Source organism: Typopeltis vanoorti, chromosome 1 (genome assembly GCF_054136105.1).
Source record: "Typopeltis vanoorti isolate ZY-2024b chromosome 1, IOZ_Tvanoo_1.0, whole genome shotgun sequence".
Lineage (NCBI taxonomy): Eukaryota > Metazoa > Arthropoda > Arachnida > Uropygi > Thelyphonidae > Typopeltis > Typopeltis vanoorti.
Window position 1 is genome coordinate 104,659,668 of NC_143549.1, and position 19,693 is coordinate 104,679,360.

At 34.2% G+C, this 19,693-nt stretch overlaps 1 protein-coding gene and 7 non-coding genes across 8 annotated transcripts in view; all 8 read left to right on the top strand.

Annotated features, from left to right (window-relative positions):
* The first annotated feature begins 300 nt into the window (after nucleotides 1–300).
* Nucleotides 301–19,693, top strand: part of RpL14 (ribosomal protein L14) — a 42,181-nt gene continuing 22,788 nt past the window's right edge. Inside the window, exons 1-2 of the mRNA XM_090392460.1 lie at nucleotides 301–361; nucleotides 11,692–11,793. Of these exons, the coding sequence (XP_090248586.1) occupies nucleotides 359–361; nucleotides 11,692–11,793 (105 nt within the window). The 5' untranslated portion in view covers nucleotides 301–358. The remainder of the gene's footprint in view (nucleotides 362–11,691; nucleotides 11,794–19,693) is intronic.
* LOC150110275 (small nucleolar RNA SNORD49) lies at nucleotides 12,900–12,969 on the top strand. Its single transcript, XR_016549056.1, has one exon. It is a non-coding gene; the product is annotated as a small nucleolar RNA SNORD49 (small nucleolar RNA).
* LOC150110276 (small nucleolar RNA SNORD49) lies at nucleotides 14,767–14,837 on the top strand. The gene has a single exon (XR_016549059.1). It is a non-coding gene; the product is annotated as a small nucleolar RNA SNORD49 (small nucleolar RNA).
* LOC150110277 (small nucleolar RNA SNORD49) lies at nucleotides 14,941–15,011 on the top strand. Its single transcript, XR_016549060.1, has one exon. It is a non-coding gene; the product is annotated as a small nucleolar RNA SNORD49 (small nucleolar RNA).
* Nucleotides 15,116–15,186, top strand: LOC150110278 (small nucleolar RNA SNORD49). Its single transcript, XR_016549061.1, has one exon. It is a non-coding gene; the product is annotated as a small nucleolar RNA SNORD49 (small nucleolar RNA).
* Nucleotides 15,290–15,360, top strand: LOC150110279 (small nucleolar RNA SNORD49). Its single transcript, XR_016549058.1, has one exon. It is a non-coding gene; the product is annotated as a small nucleolar RNA SNORD49 (small nucleolar RNA).
* On the top strand, nucleotides 16,025–16,099 carry LOC150110280 (small nucleolar RNA SNORD49). Its single transcript, XR_016549054.1, has one exon. It is a non-coding gene; the product is annotated as a small nucleolar RNA SNORD49 (small nucleolar RNA).
* On the top strand, nucleotides 16,374–16,444 carry LOC150110281 (small nucleolar RNA SNORD49). The gene has a single exon (XR_016549057.1). It is a non-coding gene; the product is annotated as a small nucleolar RNA SNORD49 (small nucleolar RNA).

Here is a 19,693-nt window from a genome sequence, read left to right on the forward strand (position 1 = left end):
GGAGGAGTCACATAATAATAATAATAAAATTAAGCAAGTTTGAGCGCTGTTAGTAGTTGGAAGGGATCAGTTGTTTATGCTGTTGGTACAGCCTCCCTCGTGGACTCCCTGGAGGTGTCACATAATATATAATAATATATATTATATATTATAATAATATATAATAATATATATTATATAATAAATATATCAAATAATAATAAATGAGATTTCACAGCTTGTGAAAATCAAAATAGAAAATTTTAAAAATTACTATTTTAATAATACTAAAATACGGTTCTTATCACAGGTGGCAGTTCAGTAAGAAAAACCCATTTTTCTGGTTTGAGGAACGAGTTGGATTTGAAGTTTGCCGGATATGGTAAGTAATGTTGTATTTTGAACTTTAAGATCATTTTTGGTTAATTGAAATGTGCTGTGTAAAATTTAAGTTATTTTGCGGAATGTGAAGCGATAATTCTTAGCGAAGGAAAGAAATGCTGTTATTTAGCACATTAATGCGCCAGTTGTTATGTTTGCCTCGTTGTTCACTTTCAATATGGCGATTTCTTAACACGTGGATTGTAGAGAATCTGGACTTTTTGAGGTAAGAATTGAATGGTTTCTCGCTTTTGCTTTCCAAACTCCAGTTTATTTATTTTTTAATTTTTATTTATTATTATTATTTTTTTTTTGTAAACCGCAGTAATATATTAACTGACACATCCTAAAAAGGCACAAGCGTATGACGAATTTCTTTATGAATAGTCAAGGAATTTTTCATATATGGGCTTCATTGAGTGTAAGTAGCTAAATGTGTTGAGTTCGTATTCTGTTTTCATCTTTTTATGTTAATTTTACGTTATCAGTTGTGCCATTTTTCATTTACAGTCACTGTAACTTACGTATTACATATAGGAAAGCGGGATATTGGGAGAGAAAGAAAGATTCCGAGTTTTTGGGTATTTTTAATTCACTGCTATTTTATATTTATAACCCCCCCCCGTTCAGTTAGCACTTAATTATTAACAAACACCAATTTTTGAAATAACTCACAAATAGACAATTGATCTTTTTCGCTGCCAGATAGGTTGCATTTAGGTCCCAGTTATATCCATCACTGATTTTAGAGATGACTCCGGGGGGGGGGTGAAAAATCTCATTTGAAAATGAGCGGTAACATTTTTTAGTGAAACTCAGATGCTACAGTAAAGAAGTTTGTTAAAACACTTCAGTCATTAATTACTGATTTTACTGTTCAGTATTTATTATATATATTTTTTCTATTATGTACAAAATCATTCAGATTTTAGAACTAGGCAAATCACTTCTTTTATCGGATATTTTCCATATACCATAAATATAACCAGTTATATTTCAGTGATGGAAAATATCTGATAATAAATTGAAAATTTCCAACAGTTTATATTCATTTAAAGAAAGAGTTCAGAGTAATCCATTTGATACTCTGGAATTCATTGGGCTCCAATGAATGATCGGAGCCCAGTTGGGCTGCATGTTGTCCACTTAGTACTTGTGTTGTGTTATATTTGTCCTTTTAATTTATTCATCATCAGTGATTCACATTCTCTTGACAATGGATTCTTTCTCTTTGACAAATTTCATCAACGTCACTGATTCAACTTTTAACATTCTGACTCTGAAAAATAAGTTATTGTTACGTAACACCTACACCTCCAGGGAGTCCAAAGATTCATTGAGGGAGGGTATCTACTCTACAGTGAACCACAACTAACATCATCTACACCAATGCCATCTATCATTCAACATCATCACTAGTATTTTCACAGGCAATCACAAACATCCACACACACGGTGGGATTTGAACCCACAGCCTTTTGGCTGGAGAGCAGATATGCTGACTACTCGGCCAACCAGGCTGGCATAGTTATTGTTCCAAAGATGACAGTTTTTCTCTTGCATGAAAGACTGGTTGTATTGTGACTCCCACAAAGGGTCTTATGACGGTGGGCCTGAATAAGAAAAATGCAATGATATGAAATGTCTATATCCTCTCACCATGTTGCTTTCATCTTAGACATTTGTTGAGGATCATCATTAAGAATGGGCACTGTTTTTAATACTTGACATTACATTATAAACATTTCTAGCATGTATAGTAAACTTCTCTCAGATACTAACAGCTTTGGAGATTGATCCAAGAATGCTTCACTTTATAGATGGCCCTCCAGAAGTCAGAGACTGCCTATACTCAAATGAAATGAAATGTGGCTTCCTTTCTGCAAGTCCCAACAATCATTTCCAAGTTTTCATATGAATGAACTTTGCTCTACAAATCAAAAGCTTTTATAACTTAAATTGGTCATATCTGGCCTAAGCCAGAGATAACCAGTTTAAATATTGCAACCAAATGATGACAGTTAGGATTATTACAAGAAAAATCAACTTGTGTCAAAAGTTTAAGTCTAATAATATATATATATATATTGTGAGAAATATAACAGGATTGTTTTGGAAATATTGAGGCTAATAAGGCTGTCAAAACTTCCATTGAAAAATTGGTCAAAGTCAGCATTTTTGTAAAAGCTTTTGATTTGTATAGTGTAGAGTTCATTCATAAATTGCATTGAATTTGCATTCAAGTGGAGAAAACCATCATTAATCCAATGATGGTTTTCTCTACTTGGTGAGAACAGCTTGATATACATTTGTAGCTCATAATAGTAATATTGGGTGAGAGAGAGAAGTGGAGCTAATAACTGTCTTTCCTGGATATGGTATAGGGAGATGAACAGCCTGATGGTATCTCAGAATTAATTTCAAAGTTGGAAGACAAGCTATGACTGGTAATGAATTTCTTCATTATTTTAGAAAGGGAGTATGAGCAGCTAAATGGAATTTCGTGACAGTTTGTAGCATTTTTAGGAATTGGTTATAATTTCCAAGCTGCAGGATAAATACCAGTAGGAGAGTATATAAACAGTCACAAAACAACTGACATTGAACACAATCATTCAGAACAGTTAGAAATGTCATCAGGCCTGAAGATTGGTGGTATCTTGTTTGGAAGAACTTTGTCTGGTGTCTTTTTTTTTTTTTTTTTTTCTGACAAACATTCAAAGGAGAGACATTGAATTTGTGAGATTGGATGGAAAGAGGATATTTACTAAAATAATCTTTGGGAAATTAGTATTAAAATGTTGGAAAAACTTGTAGCATGTCTAAATGGCAGCATGACTGCCATTCAGACATGCTACAAGTTTTTCCCCTACGTTTTGGTCTTTCGCAATTGGTATGGTATATGCAGAAAAGAAGATGGGATTTTTGATGAAAATCAGTTGCAGCATGCTTGATTCTTCTCTTGACAGTCCTGGCAGACTTGGAGAAACAAGATTTAGATATATGAGAATTTAAAATGGAGTAGGGCATGAATGTTTTCATATCTATAAGAATTGTGTGTGATGCTTTCAGTGTTTGGTTCAGAAGACTAATCGAAGTAGTGAAATGAAGATAATCTATCCATCTTAGTGAGAACAATACATATAGTAATACTAAATAACTTTCTCAAATCACCTTTGTCACCTAATACATCAGATCAAAGCAAACTTCCCCATACATTCATGGTACATCTGAATCAATATCCTGAGTGCTTAATAAATATTGGTTCCTTGCCACATTTAAACCATATATCAAATTGATAACCCTCAACTGTTCACCTGTTGGATCCTACTTCTTATCAAACTACACTTTGGATCCGACATGATTACAATTACGATGTTCTTATCCAAAAAAATAGTTGCTAGTTGATTTCTAATTCAAATATAGAGAAAATGTATATTTAAAGACTGCGCCACTCTATATCTGAATTAGTTCAAGAATTGAAGAAAAATCAACCTTCAACTATTTCTCCTTAAGATTATATATATACTGGCCGAGTATATTTGACTTACTTAATTTACCCGCATTGGTTCGAATATTTTATGAATGGTGCAGTAAAAGAGATTCAGGCAAAATACAACTTTAGATAAACAAAAACAAACGTTTAATTTTAAAATCACAAATTATACACTTAAGATCAAAATACTAAATAAGTTATTATAAACACTTCAGCCTTTCTGATAATACAGTCTTCTCACAGTTCTTTAAGTTCCAAATACAACAAAAATTGCAGTAATACCTCTTCATAAACAAACACTTTTAAATTTGCACTTTAGCTAACTTCCTCAATAGTTACTGTTAGTATAAGGAAATTCTAGGATGAAACTCACACTTTGCTGTATAGAATTATTAAAGGTTGGAATAATCTTACCGATAATCTTTTTTCTTCTTTAACTTACACACAAACACTTTTTATAACTGTAAACACTTATACGGCACTCATTAAAATAAATCTTCTAAGCAATAACTGAATTAATCATCGGTCACTACACACATAAACAAACGTTGCATAAAGTACTACTGATCAGTCATGAAATAAGGCAACATATAATAATTCCTTAACTTGAGGTTTTATATGCACAGTTGTTCATTCCTCCGGCATTCAATTTAATCCTTTAGGTACTATAATTCTTGACACCGCTATCATTAAACACAACTCTGTTACCTCTCATTATTCTCTAGTTACTTCGTGCTATGCTTCAAGTTTCCGTGTGTCCTTGAAAGGTCGGTCCTGAAATTAAATCTCAACTCAAGTAATCGCTAGTCTATCCATATCACTTAGCTATCTTCCGTAGCTTTATTTGTTATTCCGAAACTTATAAGCTAACCGCTTCTCGACTAGTAGACTTTATTTAGCTGCTTGAGTGACTTGCCAACTCGCTTTTATCGCACTGTGATTTTCGAATGCCGAATGCTCCGCTTCCAACCTAATGCCAGTCCCTCTCTAATAAATCTCTAATGCTCTCCCTTTTCCAGCGTTCCTCGCTTTTTATATCAGTCGTTCCCGCCTAAATTGTTCTCGTGATCTAAAACTCTTTTCAATAAGCTTTCTCTTCACGTGGTGTTCCAAAACGTGCTCGCTCACTTACATACATTTCCATGACAACAAAACAAAATATAAAAAAATTGAGCTATTACATAACGTTAAACTTTACAAACAGGAATAAATAGAGAATATTTACATTTCAAATAATGCGCAGTTAAAATATCAAATACAAGTTCTTATAATATTAACATAGTAATAATTAAAATAGCTTAATAATATTTACTAGTCTTATCACTATTAATACATATATCTTTGATTAAATAATAGATATTAGACAAAATTAAAGTAGTCATATGAATATTAAATTGTAAAATAAGTGTTTACATTAAATAATATTTACAAGTCCAGCCTTTGTGATGGAAATCATGTTGGATTCTGAAGCAAATAATAATTACTTAAATCTCTATATATTCAGAATCCAACACACCTAAGTACAAACGTTCACCTTTATCACAGAGGAGTATATGATATGCCCTGACTTACTATGGACAGACAGAACTGTTGACACCTGCTTTGGAGAGCATAAAAAATACATTTTTGTGTTATCATTATGGTAGGTTGGGTCTGTCAGGCCATGCCTTGGATACTCCTTCACACAGGATCAAATGAAGAAAATCAAAAGTGCTACATGTATAAGTCAGAGTGACTTTTTGGAATCTGCAGCAGCTTTAAAACATTCTCCAAACCTTAACAATTATGGCTGTATCAATTTATGAAAAATCTGTCATTTTAAGATCAAATTAATATTTGTTAACTCTATCCAACAATAGATGGCATCAATTAGGACTTTATTTCCTTGAATAAAATTTTTAACTGGTCCCACTGTTAACTAATTGTTGCTGTTTGCAAACTGACAGTTTTGTGCTCTGAAGATATTGAGTGTCAAACTCAATATAACATGACAAAATTTCATGCCGGCTGGGGCGTCGCCCGGTTAAACAAGGCCCCCGTTGTTTTTGCCAGGGAACCAGGGCGAACAGCGAAAAGTCAGCTACTGGAACAAATCTGAAAACAAACCCCAACTCAACATCACCAGAGTTAAAGATCGGTACTATCAACGTAAGAAGCCTGAATGGCAAAGAAATGGAGCTAGCTGAGGAATTAGATAAGTACCAGATCGACATAATAGGGGTGACTGAAACAAAAAAGACCAAAACTGGTGAGATCTTTCTGAGCAATAAATACAAAATATTATATTCAGGCAATGACAATCAAGGAAAAGAAGGAGTAGCCATAGTATTCAACACAAAATACGAGGCTAATCTTGTTGAATGGCAGTCAGTCTCAAGTAGAGTAATGTGGGCAAATATGAGAATGGGGAACTGGACAATGAGACTAATTTGTGCCTATGGTCCCACAGAAGGTTCTACTAAGGTAGAAGTGGAGGAATTTTTTGAGGCTTTAGAAAAAGCAACTGACACAATGAAAAAGGAAAAGTTGGTCCTTGTTGGGGATCTAAATAGTAGAGTAGGAAATGATTGTGAGACATACAAAAATATTTTGGGAAAATTTGGAGAAAAGAGCAAAGCTAATAATAATGGCAAATATCTGTTGGATTTCTGCTCAGGACATGGACTGGTTATTACTAACACCATGTTCCAACATAAAAATGTGCACAAATTCACATGGAGAGAAGAGGCTAGGAATAAGAAAAGTCTCATTAACTATGTTATTGTTGATAGTGATGTTTTCTCCCTGGTGCAGGACACCAGAGTGTACAGAGGATTTGAAATTGGAAGTGATCACTATTTAGTCTTGAGCAGGATAAAATTGAATTTCATATTGAAAAGAATAACATGTAAGAAAGTTTTAAAGCGAATAAAAGTTGAGCAGCTCTCAGATGTGAACTGTAGACTAAAATACAGAAATATTATTGAAAAGAAAATGAAAGAGTTTGAGAATAGGAATCAAACCTTGGAGATTCAGTGGCAAACTCTGAAGGAAACATTGATTGATTCTGCCAGAGAGGCATGTGGTGAGGTTGTCTGTAAGGATAAAAAATCAGAACTCCCTGGTGGACACAGGAAGTTAAAGAGGCAGTGAAGGAAAAGAAGAAAGCATATCAAAAGTTCCTGGCAAATAAGTCAGCTTTTACTCTTACAGAATACAGAGACAAATGTAAGAAAGCTAAACAGTGTGTAAAACTAGCTAAACAAAAGTCATGGGAGGACTTTGGCAAGAATATAGAAAATAAATATCAAGAAGGTGGCAAAATATTCTGGAGGTTGTTGAAGAAGCTTAGGAATGGAGGAAAGAGTGCTGTAAAAGGAATTAGAGATGATAAAGGTGAAATGAAAACAGCAGAAAAAGATATCCTTGAAGTATGGAGTAATTACTTTGAAAAACTGCTAAATGAAACAAGCAGTGATGACAGCACAGTGATAAAAAACACTGACCAGGCATGCAGTCAGGAATACATATCCATACTTGAAGTAGAAAAAGCCATCAAAGGCTTGAAATGTGGAAAGGCAGCAGGAGTAGATGATATTCGACCAGAAATGCTGAAGTATGGTGGTATAAGAGTCTTACAGTGGCTGCACTGCATAGTTCAGAAAGCCTGGACAGAGGGACGAATTCCCGATGATTGGAGTAGAGCTCTCATAGTACCCATATATAAAAAGGGAAATAAAACTGAATGTGAGAATTACAGAGGTATTTCCCTACTGAGTGTTCCTGGCAAGATCTATGCAAGTATACTTGAGAAACAGTTGAGAAGAATTGTGGAAGAAAAGCTTGGTGAAGAACAAGCTGGATTCAGGCCAAATAGAGGCTGTCAGGATCAGATCTTCACTTTACGACAAATAGTCGAGAAAGCATGGGAATATAACAAAGATCTGTATTTAAGTTTTGTCGATTTGGAAAAGGCATATGACAAGGTGCCAAGAGAGAAGCTATTCAATATGCTGCAGTTATATGGTGTCAATGGGGCATTATATCAAGCAATACTTAGTCTTTATTTGAATTGTGAGTCAGCAGTTAGAATTGAAGGAAGTACAGGAAGATGGTTTAATGTTAAATCTGGGGTGAGACAAAGATGTACGTTATCCCCTCTGTTATTCATTATCTATGTGGATCACATTATGAAGGAATGTGGTATTAAACCTGATATCAAAATTGGAGATGTTAATGTCAGCTCTTTGCTTTATGCGGATGATGTTATACTTCTAATAAATCCGCTACAAGTCTGCAAGATTCTCTGACTAAATTGAATAGCTGTTGTAATAGATATGGTATGAAGGTCAGCAATAAAAAGACCAAGACAATGAAAATAGGCAGAATCATTGAAAATGTCAACTGTGTTGTGAATGGAGAACCTGTGGAACAAGTAAAACATTTCAGCTACTTGGGCACAATTTTTACTGAAGATGGTAAACTAAATATAGAAATAGACAACAGAATAAGCAAAGCTGGTATCGTGGGAAGTCAATTGAATAAATTCATATAGAATAAGAAAGAAATTAGTCGGAACACTAAATTAGCTGTATACAAGACTGTGTTCAAACCAATTTTAACTTATGGATCTAAGAGCTGTGTCAGAAGTAAAACACTTGACCAAAGACTAGAGACCACAGATATGAGAGTTTTGAGAAAGATTAGAGGCGTGAACAGATGGCATCAATGGCAATATCATATTAAAAATGAGGATATTAGGAAAGAACTTGACATTGTCAGCATCCAGGAATGCGTTAGCAGAGCTAATCTCAGATGGTATGGTCACTTAAATAGAATGGGAGAGGAAAGATTAGCAAAACAAGTGTTCTCTGCCAGGTTGGCAGGAAAACAATCCAGAGGAAGACCAAGTTATAGGTGGATTGATACGGTACAAAGTGCCTTAGACGATAGAAATATAAGATCTGATAATGTTGGAGTCTTGATAATTAACAGACTGATTTGGAGGAAAATTGTAGATAGGAAGTTAGTAATGATGTAATTTTTTCATGTAGTACTGTCATATCCTGTACACCCCTTGAGGGTACATGGCAGGAATTTGATGATGATGAGATATTGAGTGTAACACCAGCGAACTATTGGTAAATAAATATTATTTTATTATTCTTGTGTTGTAATAAAACCACTTAAATAAACTAAACTTTAACTGCCAATACAAGGCTTTCTACATGCAGCGAGAAAATGCTTCTATATAAGACGTCATTGGACTGCTTCCCTGTATGCTGCTAATCATGGATTTCAAGAGGATCAAGAAATGTAGAATATATGAAGGTAGACATTGAGATGTCAACTTTGAGTACATATTGAAGGAATGCAATGTGTAAAGATTGGTATACAAGAGGAAGAATGATATGATTGAGACAAGTTGAAGCATATACTGGGAGAGATAAGATAGAAAAAGGTAGAACAAGAGGTCATTAATTTGTATGTAAATGACATTGGAAAGGGCTTAGATGGTGATATACAGTTGTTTGCAGATGATGAAAAATTGGAGCGTTATGAGGAGTAGAGCAGATGTAGCTTTGTAAAAGGACCTAAATAGACTGTCTGAATGAGCAAGTGTGTGTGTGGGGGGTGTCAGTTTAATGTTGCAAAGTGTAATGCTTTAAAATTTGGTAAAAGAAGAATTGGAAGATAAAGAAAGAGATGACATGAGACTGGAACAGGCCACCTGACCTAAAATCCATGTTAAGAAGAAGGGAAGCAACAATGGATGCAGAAAATAGGATTGAAGATATTTTAAAGGAGGTGGAAGGATGAAAGATTTGGGGGTTATGGTGGACAGGGACTTTAAATTTCATGGAATTTTGCTAAAATTGTGAGGACAACCCAGCAGATTATGGGAATGATATGGAGAACACTGAACGTGTAGAAGTTGGATGTTTTGATTCCATTGTACAAGACTGATCAGGTCACATGGATTACTGCACAGATTTGGTCAGCAGGTTTTCAAAAGGATGAGATGTTGGAAAGGGGTCAAAGACAATTGACTAAGTTGGTCTCTGGAATGTGGAATATGCAAATTACAGAGCCTAGTGGATAGAAGGAAGAAGAGAGACATGATTGAGACATAAGTTGGTAAAGGATAATTACCACATTGTCGTGGATGAGATTTTTCATAGACTATCTGAAGAAGGAAGAATGTGATGCCATCCTGGAAGTTGTATAAGATGGATGTGAGCAAAGCAGTGAGGTGAGATGTCTTGCATGGAGAGGTAGGTAATTGGAATGCATTGCCTGAGAGTGTGGTGAGTGCAGGAACAGAATGCATTTAAGTCAAAAGTATGATGAGCTGTGTATGTGTGAGTGGAGCCGCCCACAATGAGTCTTGACTCCATGTAGATCTTTTGATGATAACTTTGATACATAGAGCAGACCTCTTGTAATGTCTTGATTCTATGGAGATCCTAAGATATTAGTCATTATTATCCTCTTAGGGGACTCAAGTCCATTATTATTATTATTTTAAATTTTGTACAGCATAAGTAATACAAAGGTATCAGTTTTGAAATGTTAAGGGTGAGTGATCTGGTCTGAATGTATAATAACTGATACAGTGTTGCATTTATATACAGGGTGTTCGGGATAAATTTCACATATTTATAATTAATTATATTTTTCCGTAAGTTACATGTATTAACACACACTTCTCTTCATTTAAAAGTTTGGACCCTTCTTCATTCATATACAAGATGTCAGAAAGGATGGATAGCTGGAACCCACCTGAATCATGGAAGAGAATAACTTGTATCATGATGATTCGTGCCCGCCATCAAAATAAGGATATTACGACTGCTGCCCAATGCTCCCTGAATACAGTAAAAACAATCAGGCATGAACTAGAGACTTGCAATGGTGACTACGAGGATGTAGCAAGAAGAAAGATCCCTAGCAGACGATCTGATTGCGTTCGTACAGCAGAATTCCTCGCAAATCTGCAGGAACAGGTGTTGAAGAACCCTGGCATTGGAATTCGGGCTTTGTTCGTGGAGTTGCTAACTGTAGTCAAGCCCTGGATAACAAGGGTAGCCAATGGTAGGCCGTATGTATGGCAGCAGGATTCGGCCCCTTGCCACACCTCTGGGAAAAGTCAAAAATGGTTGTCTGAAAATTTCTACGACTTCACCAGTCCAAATGTTTGGCCTCCAAACTCCCCAGACCTTAACCCCATGGATTATTTTGTATGGGGCGCAGTTGAAAAAGACACCAATCGCACTTCCAGTAATACAAAAGCCCAGTTAATGGATAAAATTAAAACAGTTTTTGCGGCCCTTCCCAGGGAGACTGTAGCATCAGCTTGTTCGAGGTTCCGAAGCAGAATTGAAGCTGTGATCGATGCTAATGGTGGTTATTTTGAGTAAATCTTGTTGATAGTATTGTAGTTAACTCTGCCTGTAATGTTTTTTTGTCAATTCATTAAATTTAATAGATACAAAGAAGATTTTCTTTTTCCTTACGAAACTGTCAAATTTATCCCGAACACCCTGTATATATATGCATGCCACATGGATGCTGTTGTTTTATCAATTTTTTCCAGCTGACAAAGAATGTATAGAAGCATCTATTGTTTTCCAAAGAATATAAATAAAAAGGCTCTGGATACACTAATGTACTTTTCGTCAAAGGAGCATCACATAATTGTACTTTAGTTCAGACAACCTTTCAGTTGTCTGATAATTGAAGGATAAATATTAGATTACTGGAATTTTTCTCTAAAATGTGTTGCTTGAGAAATATAATTATTTTTAAAGTAAATTCTGATTGTGGTATAATTTTACTTAAATTGTTCCTTTCAGCAAGACAGACACTTCATACAGATAGGTCGTGTGGCCTACCTTGCCTTTGGTCGTGATGCTGGAAAGTTGTGTACAATTGTTGATGTGATTGATCAGAATAGGGTGAGCATAAATAGTTTCTTTTGCCATTTTTAAACTTCATATTAAAATAGCATTTACCATCTATCTTTTAAATACTGTGAACTTCCTTTGCTAATGAAGATAATTGGGACATAGATAGGCTTAGGTCTTGGTGGTTATTCAGAATATTGCTTCATTGCATAAGGGGTAAAAAATAACTGTCCAATGTTAGTAAGCTCAATAATCCCCCCCCTCTGGTGTTTATGTCATTAAGCGCGTATGAAAATAAGAAATCTTTTTGTTTTTTTTCTTGGACTTGACATTGCAGTTTTCTCTGCAATATGTAATGTAGGGTCAGAATTATTTGTTTGGTCATTGCATCTTTTTGCTTTGTCTGGTTTTCTTATTTATCTTAGATTGCTTATTTTGTAAACTACATAAATACAAGTCTCTAAAAATATATAAATCAGTTGGGGTTAGCATATTGAGTTGAATATTAATATAGACCTTATATAGAACAGTTTTTTAATTGACTTTAACAACATGAATGAATATATAAACATTGCCAATGTGATTGGTTATGTATGGGAGGTTTGATAAGCATTTCCACATTGTCCTGATTTAAATCAGTGATGGTTTCATATTTTTAAATGTTAAGAAATTATATTTAACTGTATGAATGTAAAGTCTGTAATGGATTTTTGTTGAATCCTGTTCAGTTTTTAAAATGCTTTTGAATGTTTTTATCCTCAGCGTTTATGCAATAGTGCAGAAGAAATCAACTTGTCATAAATTGAATTATGATACGCTATCAGTGTTAGAACTGAAAATGTCAAAATGATCATGAATCATTAATAATAAATGGTCACATCACTCACAATGTATTTTTTTTCTTCATGGTTCATGGAATGATAAATATACTAATATATATAATGGTGATAACACAAGATAAAATTCAGCCATACCATTATCTAAAGCTTATAAATTGACCACTTCTGGGATTGAACATGTAAACTGTGATATCCCACTCAGGCTGACTCCACCTGGCTTACTAAAGCAGCATAATATTTCAAGTCTCATCTATCATTTAATCCCATACATATCAGAAATTTTGATAGTTAATGGGTTTATATCCCAATGATACTCAATAATATGATGAACCTTCTTTGATAGGAATTGCCGTCAGAGCGATATCTGATGAAACTCGGAAATCTGATTATTTGAGTATCTTCATTGTTGTTAATATATAATATAAAGTTCCTTTGATTGATTTATAAATTCCATAGTAATATTGATAATTTATCTCAGTTATTTGCATTTGACATTAGTGGATGCCTTATGGTCACTCCCCTACCTTAGAGTTTATGGGAGTGTGAAGCCTTTTGCTAGAAGAATTGGTAAGGTCACAGAATCCCATTCTACACAGAGTTAATAGAACAATCATAAACATTCATGCTGATGGTGGGATTTGAACCTGCAGCCTTTTGACTGGAGAGTGGGTATGCTAACCAGTTGACCAACCAGGTTGGTGACAATTTATCTTAACTAGAATTTTAAAAAAAATTGCACCGTATTAAAATGCACTACTATTTCTGCAAGTATCAAAGTACCCATAATGTATTTATTAAATAGCATAAAATAATATAAGACATGCAGGTGCATCACATCTTAATATAATCTAGCTGATCTTTAGAATACATTCAGTCTGGCAATGCAGCAAGCCACCTGCACTCATGATCTCTTAATCTATAAAATAACTGTTAAGGCAGTTTTGTATAGCCCAAAGGAATGATAATCTGACAGCAAGGTTTGGACTGTGAATTGAAGTCATGACTCATGCAAAACTGTTTTTGCTATATCTGCAGTGATTTGCCACTTTGTTGATACTTACCCTTCTACTGATGAAGATAACTAAGTATTCTTTTAATGAATTAATGCAGTTGAGCACTGATCATTCATCAGTGATACTTAATTTGTCATTTTTAAATGTGAATCAACTCATGCTTTGTAGATAGATAGATATTCTCATCATAAGTCCTGTGAATTTATTACTCTACTGAATACTTTCATTCCCAGTTGAATCTCTTATTTGCTACATGTGGTCAGATGTCTCACTCAACAGTGAGATTTTATTTATGTTGATTTCTGCTATCAATGCATTCAATAATAGGTCCAGTTGGTTTAACCACCCCAGCTGGCCAAGACATATATATACGTCCAGGTTACCATGGATGCAAAGTGCTTATTAAAATTGTGATACCATTGATATTACATTGAAATATATAATGGATACGAAGTGTAGAGGGGTGGTATTTTATCCATATTGATGGCTATGTGATTGGGGGGAAAAAAAAAAAAAAAAAAAAAATATATATATATATATATATATATATATATTAACTCTTGTAATATTGAATGCACTAGATCTAATATTTACATTACAAGCTTGCCAAGAAATTATTTATCCTGATGAGTAATACTCAGTAATATAATTAGCCTTATGAATTTCAAGATATTAACTTGTCAAGAAATTATATTTTTGTTTTATGTATGATCAAGGCTCTACATACAAATAGCCAAATCGTTAATTTACTTGTTTGCATATGAAGTAAATTCATAGTTTGGCTATTTGTATGTAGAGGCTAATGACTTCATATTAATTGCCTTTGTATCCCATAATGCAAAGTACGCGCACACACACACACGTGTATAATGCATGCTATGCATTATGGAAAGGGCCAATTCCCAACTAGTTTTGACTTATATTGAGATCTCATTAATGGGAGCCAGAAGAGATACCAAGGCTGAAATGATACAGAAGGCATTAACCTCTATAAACAGTGAATGTACTTCACACTCAAACTTTGTTTGCTTACATTTAAATAAAGGATGAAACAAGAATATAACTTCTTGGTAAGTTTAATTTACAGATGAGTGAAAAAAAAAGTAATATTTATTTACATCTAATAAATTTGATTCAATGATTTTACTCTCAGTATCGTAAGTAACACTCAGTAATATGATGAGCCTTATGTGTGATAGGAATTGCCGTCAGAACGATATCTGATGAAGCTCAAATTCTGATTATTTGAGTATTTATATAATATCTAGAAGGCAGTTTTTTAAATTTATATGCTTGAAAAATCTGGTTAGAAAGAATTATTTTTTATCTTGATAAGTAATACTCAGTAATATGATGAGCCTTATGTGTGATAGGAATTGCCGTCAGAACGATATCTGATGAAGCTCAAATTCTGATTATTTGAGTATTTATATAATATCTAGAAGGCAGTTTTTTAAATTTATATGCTTGAAAAATCTGGTTAGAAAGAATTATTTTTTTATATTGATAAGTAATACTCAGTAATATGATGAGCCTTATGTGTGATAGGAATTGCCGTCAGAACGATATCTGATGAAGCTCAAATTCTGATTATTTGAGTATTTATATAATATCTAGAAGGCAGTTTTTTAAATTTATATGCTTGAAAAATCTGGTTAGAAAGAATTATTTTTTATCTTGATAAGTAATACTCAGTAATATGATGAGCCTTATGTGTGATAGGAATTGCCGTCAGAACGATATCTGATGATGCTCGAATTCTGATTATTTGAGTATTCTTATATAATCTAGGAGGCTTTTTTTAAATTTACGTTTGAAATGTGGTTTAGAAAGGATTATATTTTTTATCTTGATAAGTAATACTCAGTAATATGATGAGCCTTTTGAATTTCAAGATATTAACTTGTCAAGAAATTATATTTTTGTTTTATCTTTGATCCAGCCTCTATATACAAATAGCCGAATCATTAATTTACTTATTTGCATATGAAGTAAATTCACAAGTTGGCTATTTGTATGTAGAGGCTAATGACTTTATATTAATTGCCTTTGTATCCCATAATGCGAAGTGTATGCACACATACACACACACTTCCATGTGTATAATGCTATGCATTGTGGGAAGGGCCAATACCCAAGCTAGTTTTGACCTATATTGAGATCTCATCACTGGGAGCCAGAAGAGATACCAAGGTTGAAATAATACAGAAGTCATTAACCTCTATAAACAATGAATGTACTTCACACTCAAACTTGGTTTGCTTACACTTAAATAAAGGATGAAACAAGAATATAACTTCTTGGTAAGTTTAATTTACAGACGAGTGAGAAAAAAGTAATATTTATTTACATCTAATAAATTTGATTCAATTATGTTACTCTCAGTATCATTATTAAGTAATTATATTTATCCCGATAAGTAATACTCAGTAATATGATGAGCCTTATGTGTGATAGGAATTGCCGTCAGAACGATATCTGATGATGCTCAAATTCTGATTGAGTTTATATAATATCTAGAAGGCAGTTTTTTAAATTTATATGCTTGAAAACTGTGGTTAGAAAGAATTATATTTTTTATATTGATAAGTAATACTCAGTAATATGATCAGCCTTATGTGTGATAGGAATTGCCGTCAGAACGATATCTGATGATGCTCGAATTCTGATTATTTGAGTATTCTTATATAATCTAGGAGGCTGTTTTTTTTTTTTTTTTAAATTTATGTTTGAAATGTGGTTAGGAAGGATTATATTTATCTTGATAAGTAATACTCAGTAATATGATGAACCTTATGTGTGATAGGAATTGCCGTCAGAACGATATCTGATGATGCTCAAATTCTGATTATTTGAGTATTTATATAATATCTAGAAGGCAGTTTAAATTTATATGCTTGAAATGTGGTTTAGAAGGGATTATATTTTTTATCTTGATAAGTAATACTCAATAATATGATGAGTCTTATGTGATAGGAATTGCCTTCAGAACGATATCTGATGATGCTCGAATTCTGATTATTTGAATATTCTTATATAATATGTAGGGGGCAGTTTTTTTTTTTTATTTATATGCTTGGAATCTGGTTAGAAAGGACACTTGACAAACATGTCGAGCTTGTGAAGCATTCTGAGATACCAAGGCATTGTGCAAACTTGTTTGCTTAATTTGGATTATAGGATAAAAGCAGTAATTTTTTGTGAAATATAATTTGCTTTTTAAGAAATGGCAGGGAACTTGTTTCAACTCCTTTCTCATGCCCAGAATATTTTAATAACATGGTGTGCACCATTTGTTAACTTTATACGGAAATATCACTTCTACCATTGATTTAGCTCGTGCTTTCTCTGCATGTCTATTACCAACTGATGAAATCTCAGTAAAGGTTGAAATATGGGTTTGTAATGACACTTTGCAATAATGCATGGTATTATATATATTGCCGGCCTGGTTGGTGTCTCCAGTCAAAAGGCTGTGTGTTCGAATCCCACCATGGGCATGTATGTTTGATTGTCTGTGGAAATACTAGTGGTGGTGGTGGGCAGTAGATGGTGTTGGTGTAGTTGGTAGATGAAGTGGTCTAGACAGAAAGATGTAGAGTAGGTGTCCTCCCTCAATGAGCCTTTGGACTCTCCGGAGGTATCGCATGATAATAATATGTCTGCAATCAAGGGTTATATATTGGAATACTAGGAAGTTCATGAAGTTTATTTATTTAATGTCTAAAAATTTGATTGAACTACTCTTTTACAAAAAAAAAATTAAGTAGATCTGTTTGAATAGTGCTTGACTTTTTCATCTTGCCATGCATTTTGTAATAGTTAGTGGTCGCTTTATCAAGATTTCGGAGCTTCGTTTCATATCAGGATCAGCAGCAAACAAAATTTCCTTAACATGCTCAATGTGATTGAAAACTATCTCAAGTTCTTTTGCAGTTAGCTTCTTAGTCATAACATTATGTTTTTTGTTCACACTCCTTATCTTCATATGCATGCTGTTTTTCTAGTTGAAGGAGATCATTAATGACTTCCAGCTTTTCTTCTATTTTTATTATTGCTGCTTTCTTTGTCTTTCTCTTCTCCATATTAGGGGTTAAATATAATAAAGCCTTCTAAAGCAAAACGAAGGAAAGTGATTAAGCAGGAGAACAGAGTTTGCATGTGCACTTGTGATTATATGCCAGCCACTGCTCACTCGCTGCAGATTGGCGACAAAAAGTTTTGCGCAATAAAAAAATCATGTTGGCTGATTAATCACTCGCTTAAAGCAGGAAACTGTATCATTTCATTCCGTGCATATCAAATTCCCATTAAGCAAGGTTTTCCTGTACATTTAATATACCTTTTGTGGCCTTGGGCTCTGGCCTCTTTTATACTTATCCATCATTTGAGGTGGTTCTGGTTTAATCTCCTTGCTGACCAGCCATTCATGGAATGGCAGCCTACTTAGGTAAGTCAACTACCTGGAAAAGAAGGCAGACTTCCAAAACCTTCAAATGCTGTAACAGCATTGGGGGAAAGGAGCAAGATAAAAAGAGGAGGGACCAGTCTGCAGGCGATACTTCATGTGTATATTATACGAAGTGAGGATTCATCCAGCATCAGGTATGTTGGGGTGTTCGTCACTTCTGTCCACACTAGAAATGAGTCCTTGATGAACAGACACAATACTGGTCACCTTAAGTCTGGCACATTCATGCTCCCATATACCATTTGATACCTGTCCATTAGCTTCCCGCTTATTTAAACTAATAGCTTACATTCCAGTCTCATATCTCTTTTTTACAGTCTTTTATGTGGTATCCTATCAAATGCTTTAACAAAGTCAAATGGTATCAGAACACGTATTCATTCCTTTTAGTAAATCAATGCTGTTTCTTTCTTGCAAAACTATAGCTTGCTCGTTGATTCATTTCTGTATTTGAGTTCTTACCAGCTGCTCTAAAATTTTTACAATCAGTCTTTGTACCACCCTTGTGCAATGGGAATATCATACTTTTTTTACATTTTGGACACCCAAAATTCTTTCGCCTTTTAGCAAATGTTGCCAATTTCTTTTCATACTCCAACTTAGCTTTCTGTACAATACTTGTAACTTTTTTTGCTTGCACCTTATATATTTCATAATTTTTCTCCCTCTTATTCTCACGATATTTCTTCCACATCATATGGGTCTCTTGCTTAATAAGGTTGCATGTCCATTTCACTCCCATACTATTTGTTCTTTGAATCTAGGAACACATGCAGATACTGCTTAAGCATCTTTTAGAGCTTCTTCATTCATTGCTGATATCCTTCCCATTCAGTAACTGATATGGGACTGAAGATAATATTCTGATTTTGTTGTAATTGAAACATCCATGTGGTTGGCCATTTCTCAGGTCAGTATGTCATGATCAGTCACCTTCTGGTGCTGTGATCAAATCTAACACCTTTGTCCTTGAGTTGCTTTTCACATGCTGCTTGAGAAAGTTGTCTTGCAAATGTCAGCTCGATAAATTCTCCTTAGGTCTTATCACGAGTTTTCCTGTTGCTCAATCAGTATTTGTTATCAATATAAAGGTTCTTGTTTCCAGTTTCACATTATCGTTATCCTTGGCTTTTGATGGTGGTTTGTTCTGATGGGATTATAGTGTTATTTTCAAAAAATTAACCTTTTCTGGGTGACCACTTTCCATCATTAATCACTGACTGGCAGCAGAACTAGCATGTCCTTAATTGAAACCCCTTCTGACCTCTTATTAGGACCAGCACTCTTTAGTTCCTTCTCTCATATGTTGCTTGAGGAAGTTGTCTACCCAATCAACAATCAGATAATTAGTCTCCCACAATAATTCATTTAACAACTGACCAGATAGCTTACAACTCAGTGCTACATTAAAATTGTTGCTAGAAAGCATTCCTAGCTTTCTACTCCAGGTGGATTCAAATCTTCTATCATTAATAGTGCATGCACACACCTTCTATCCTGTTCTGTCCTTCCTAAAATTATTGTACTTTTTACACTCCACTCCAGACAGTATTATATCATCTTGAAAGTCAAGTCTCACCAATGCCACTATCCATATAATAACAGATCTAAAGTTTTAAATTTATCTT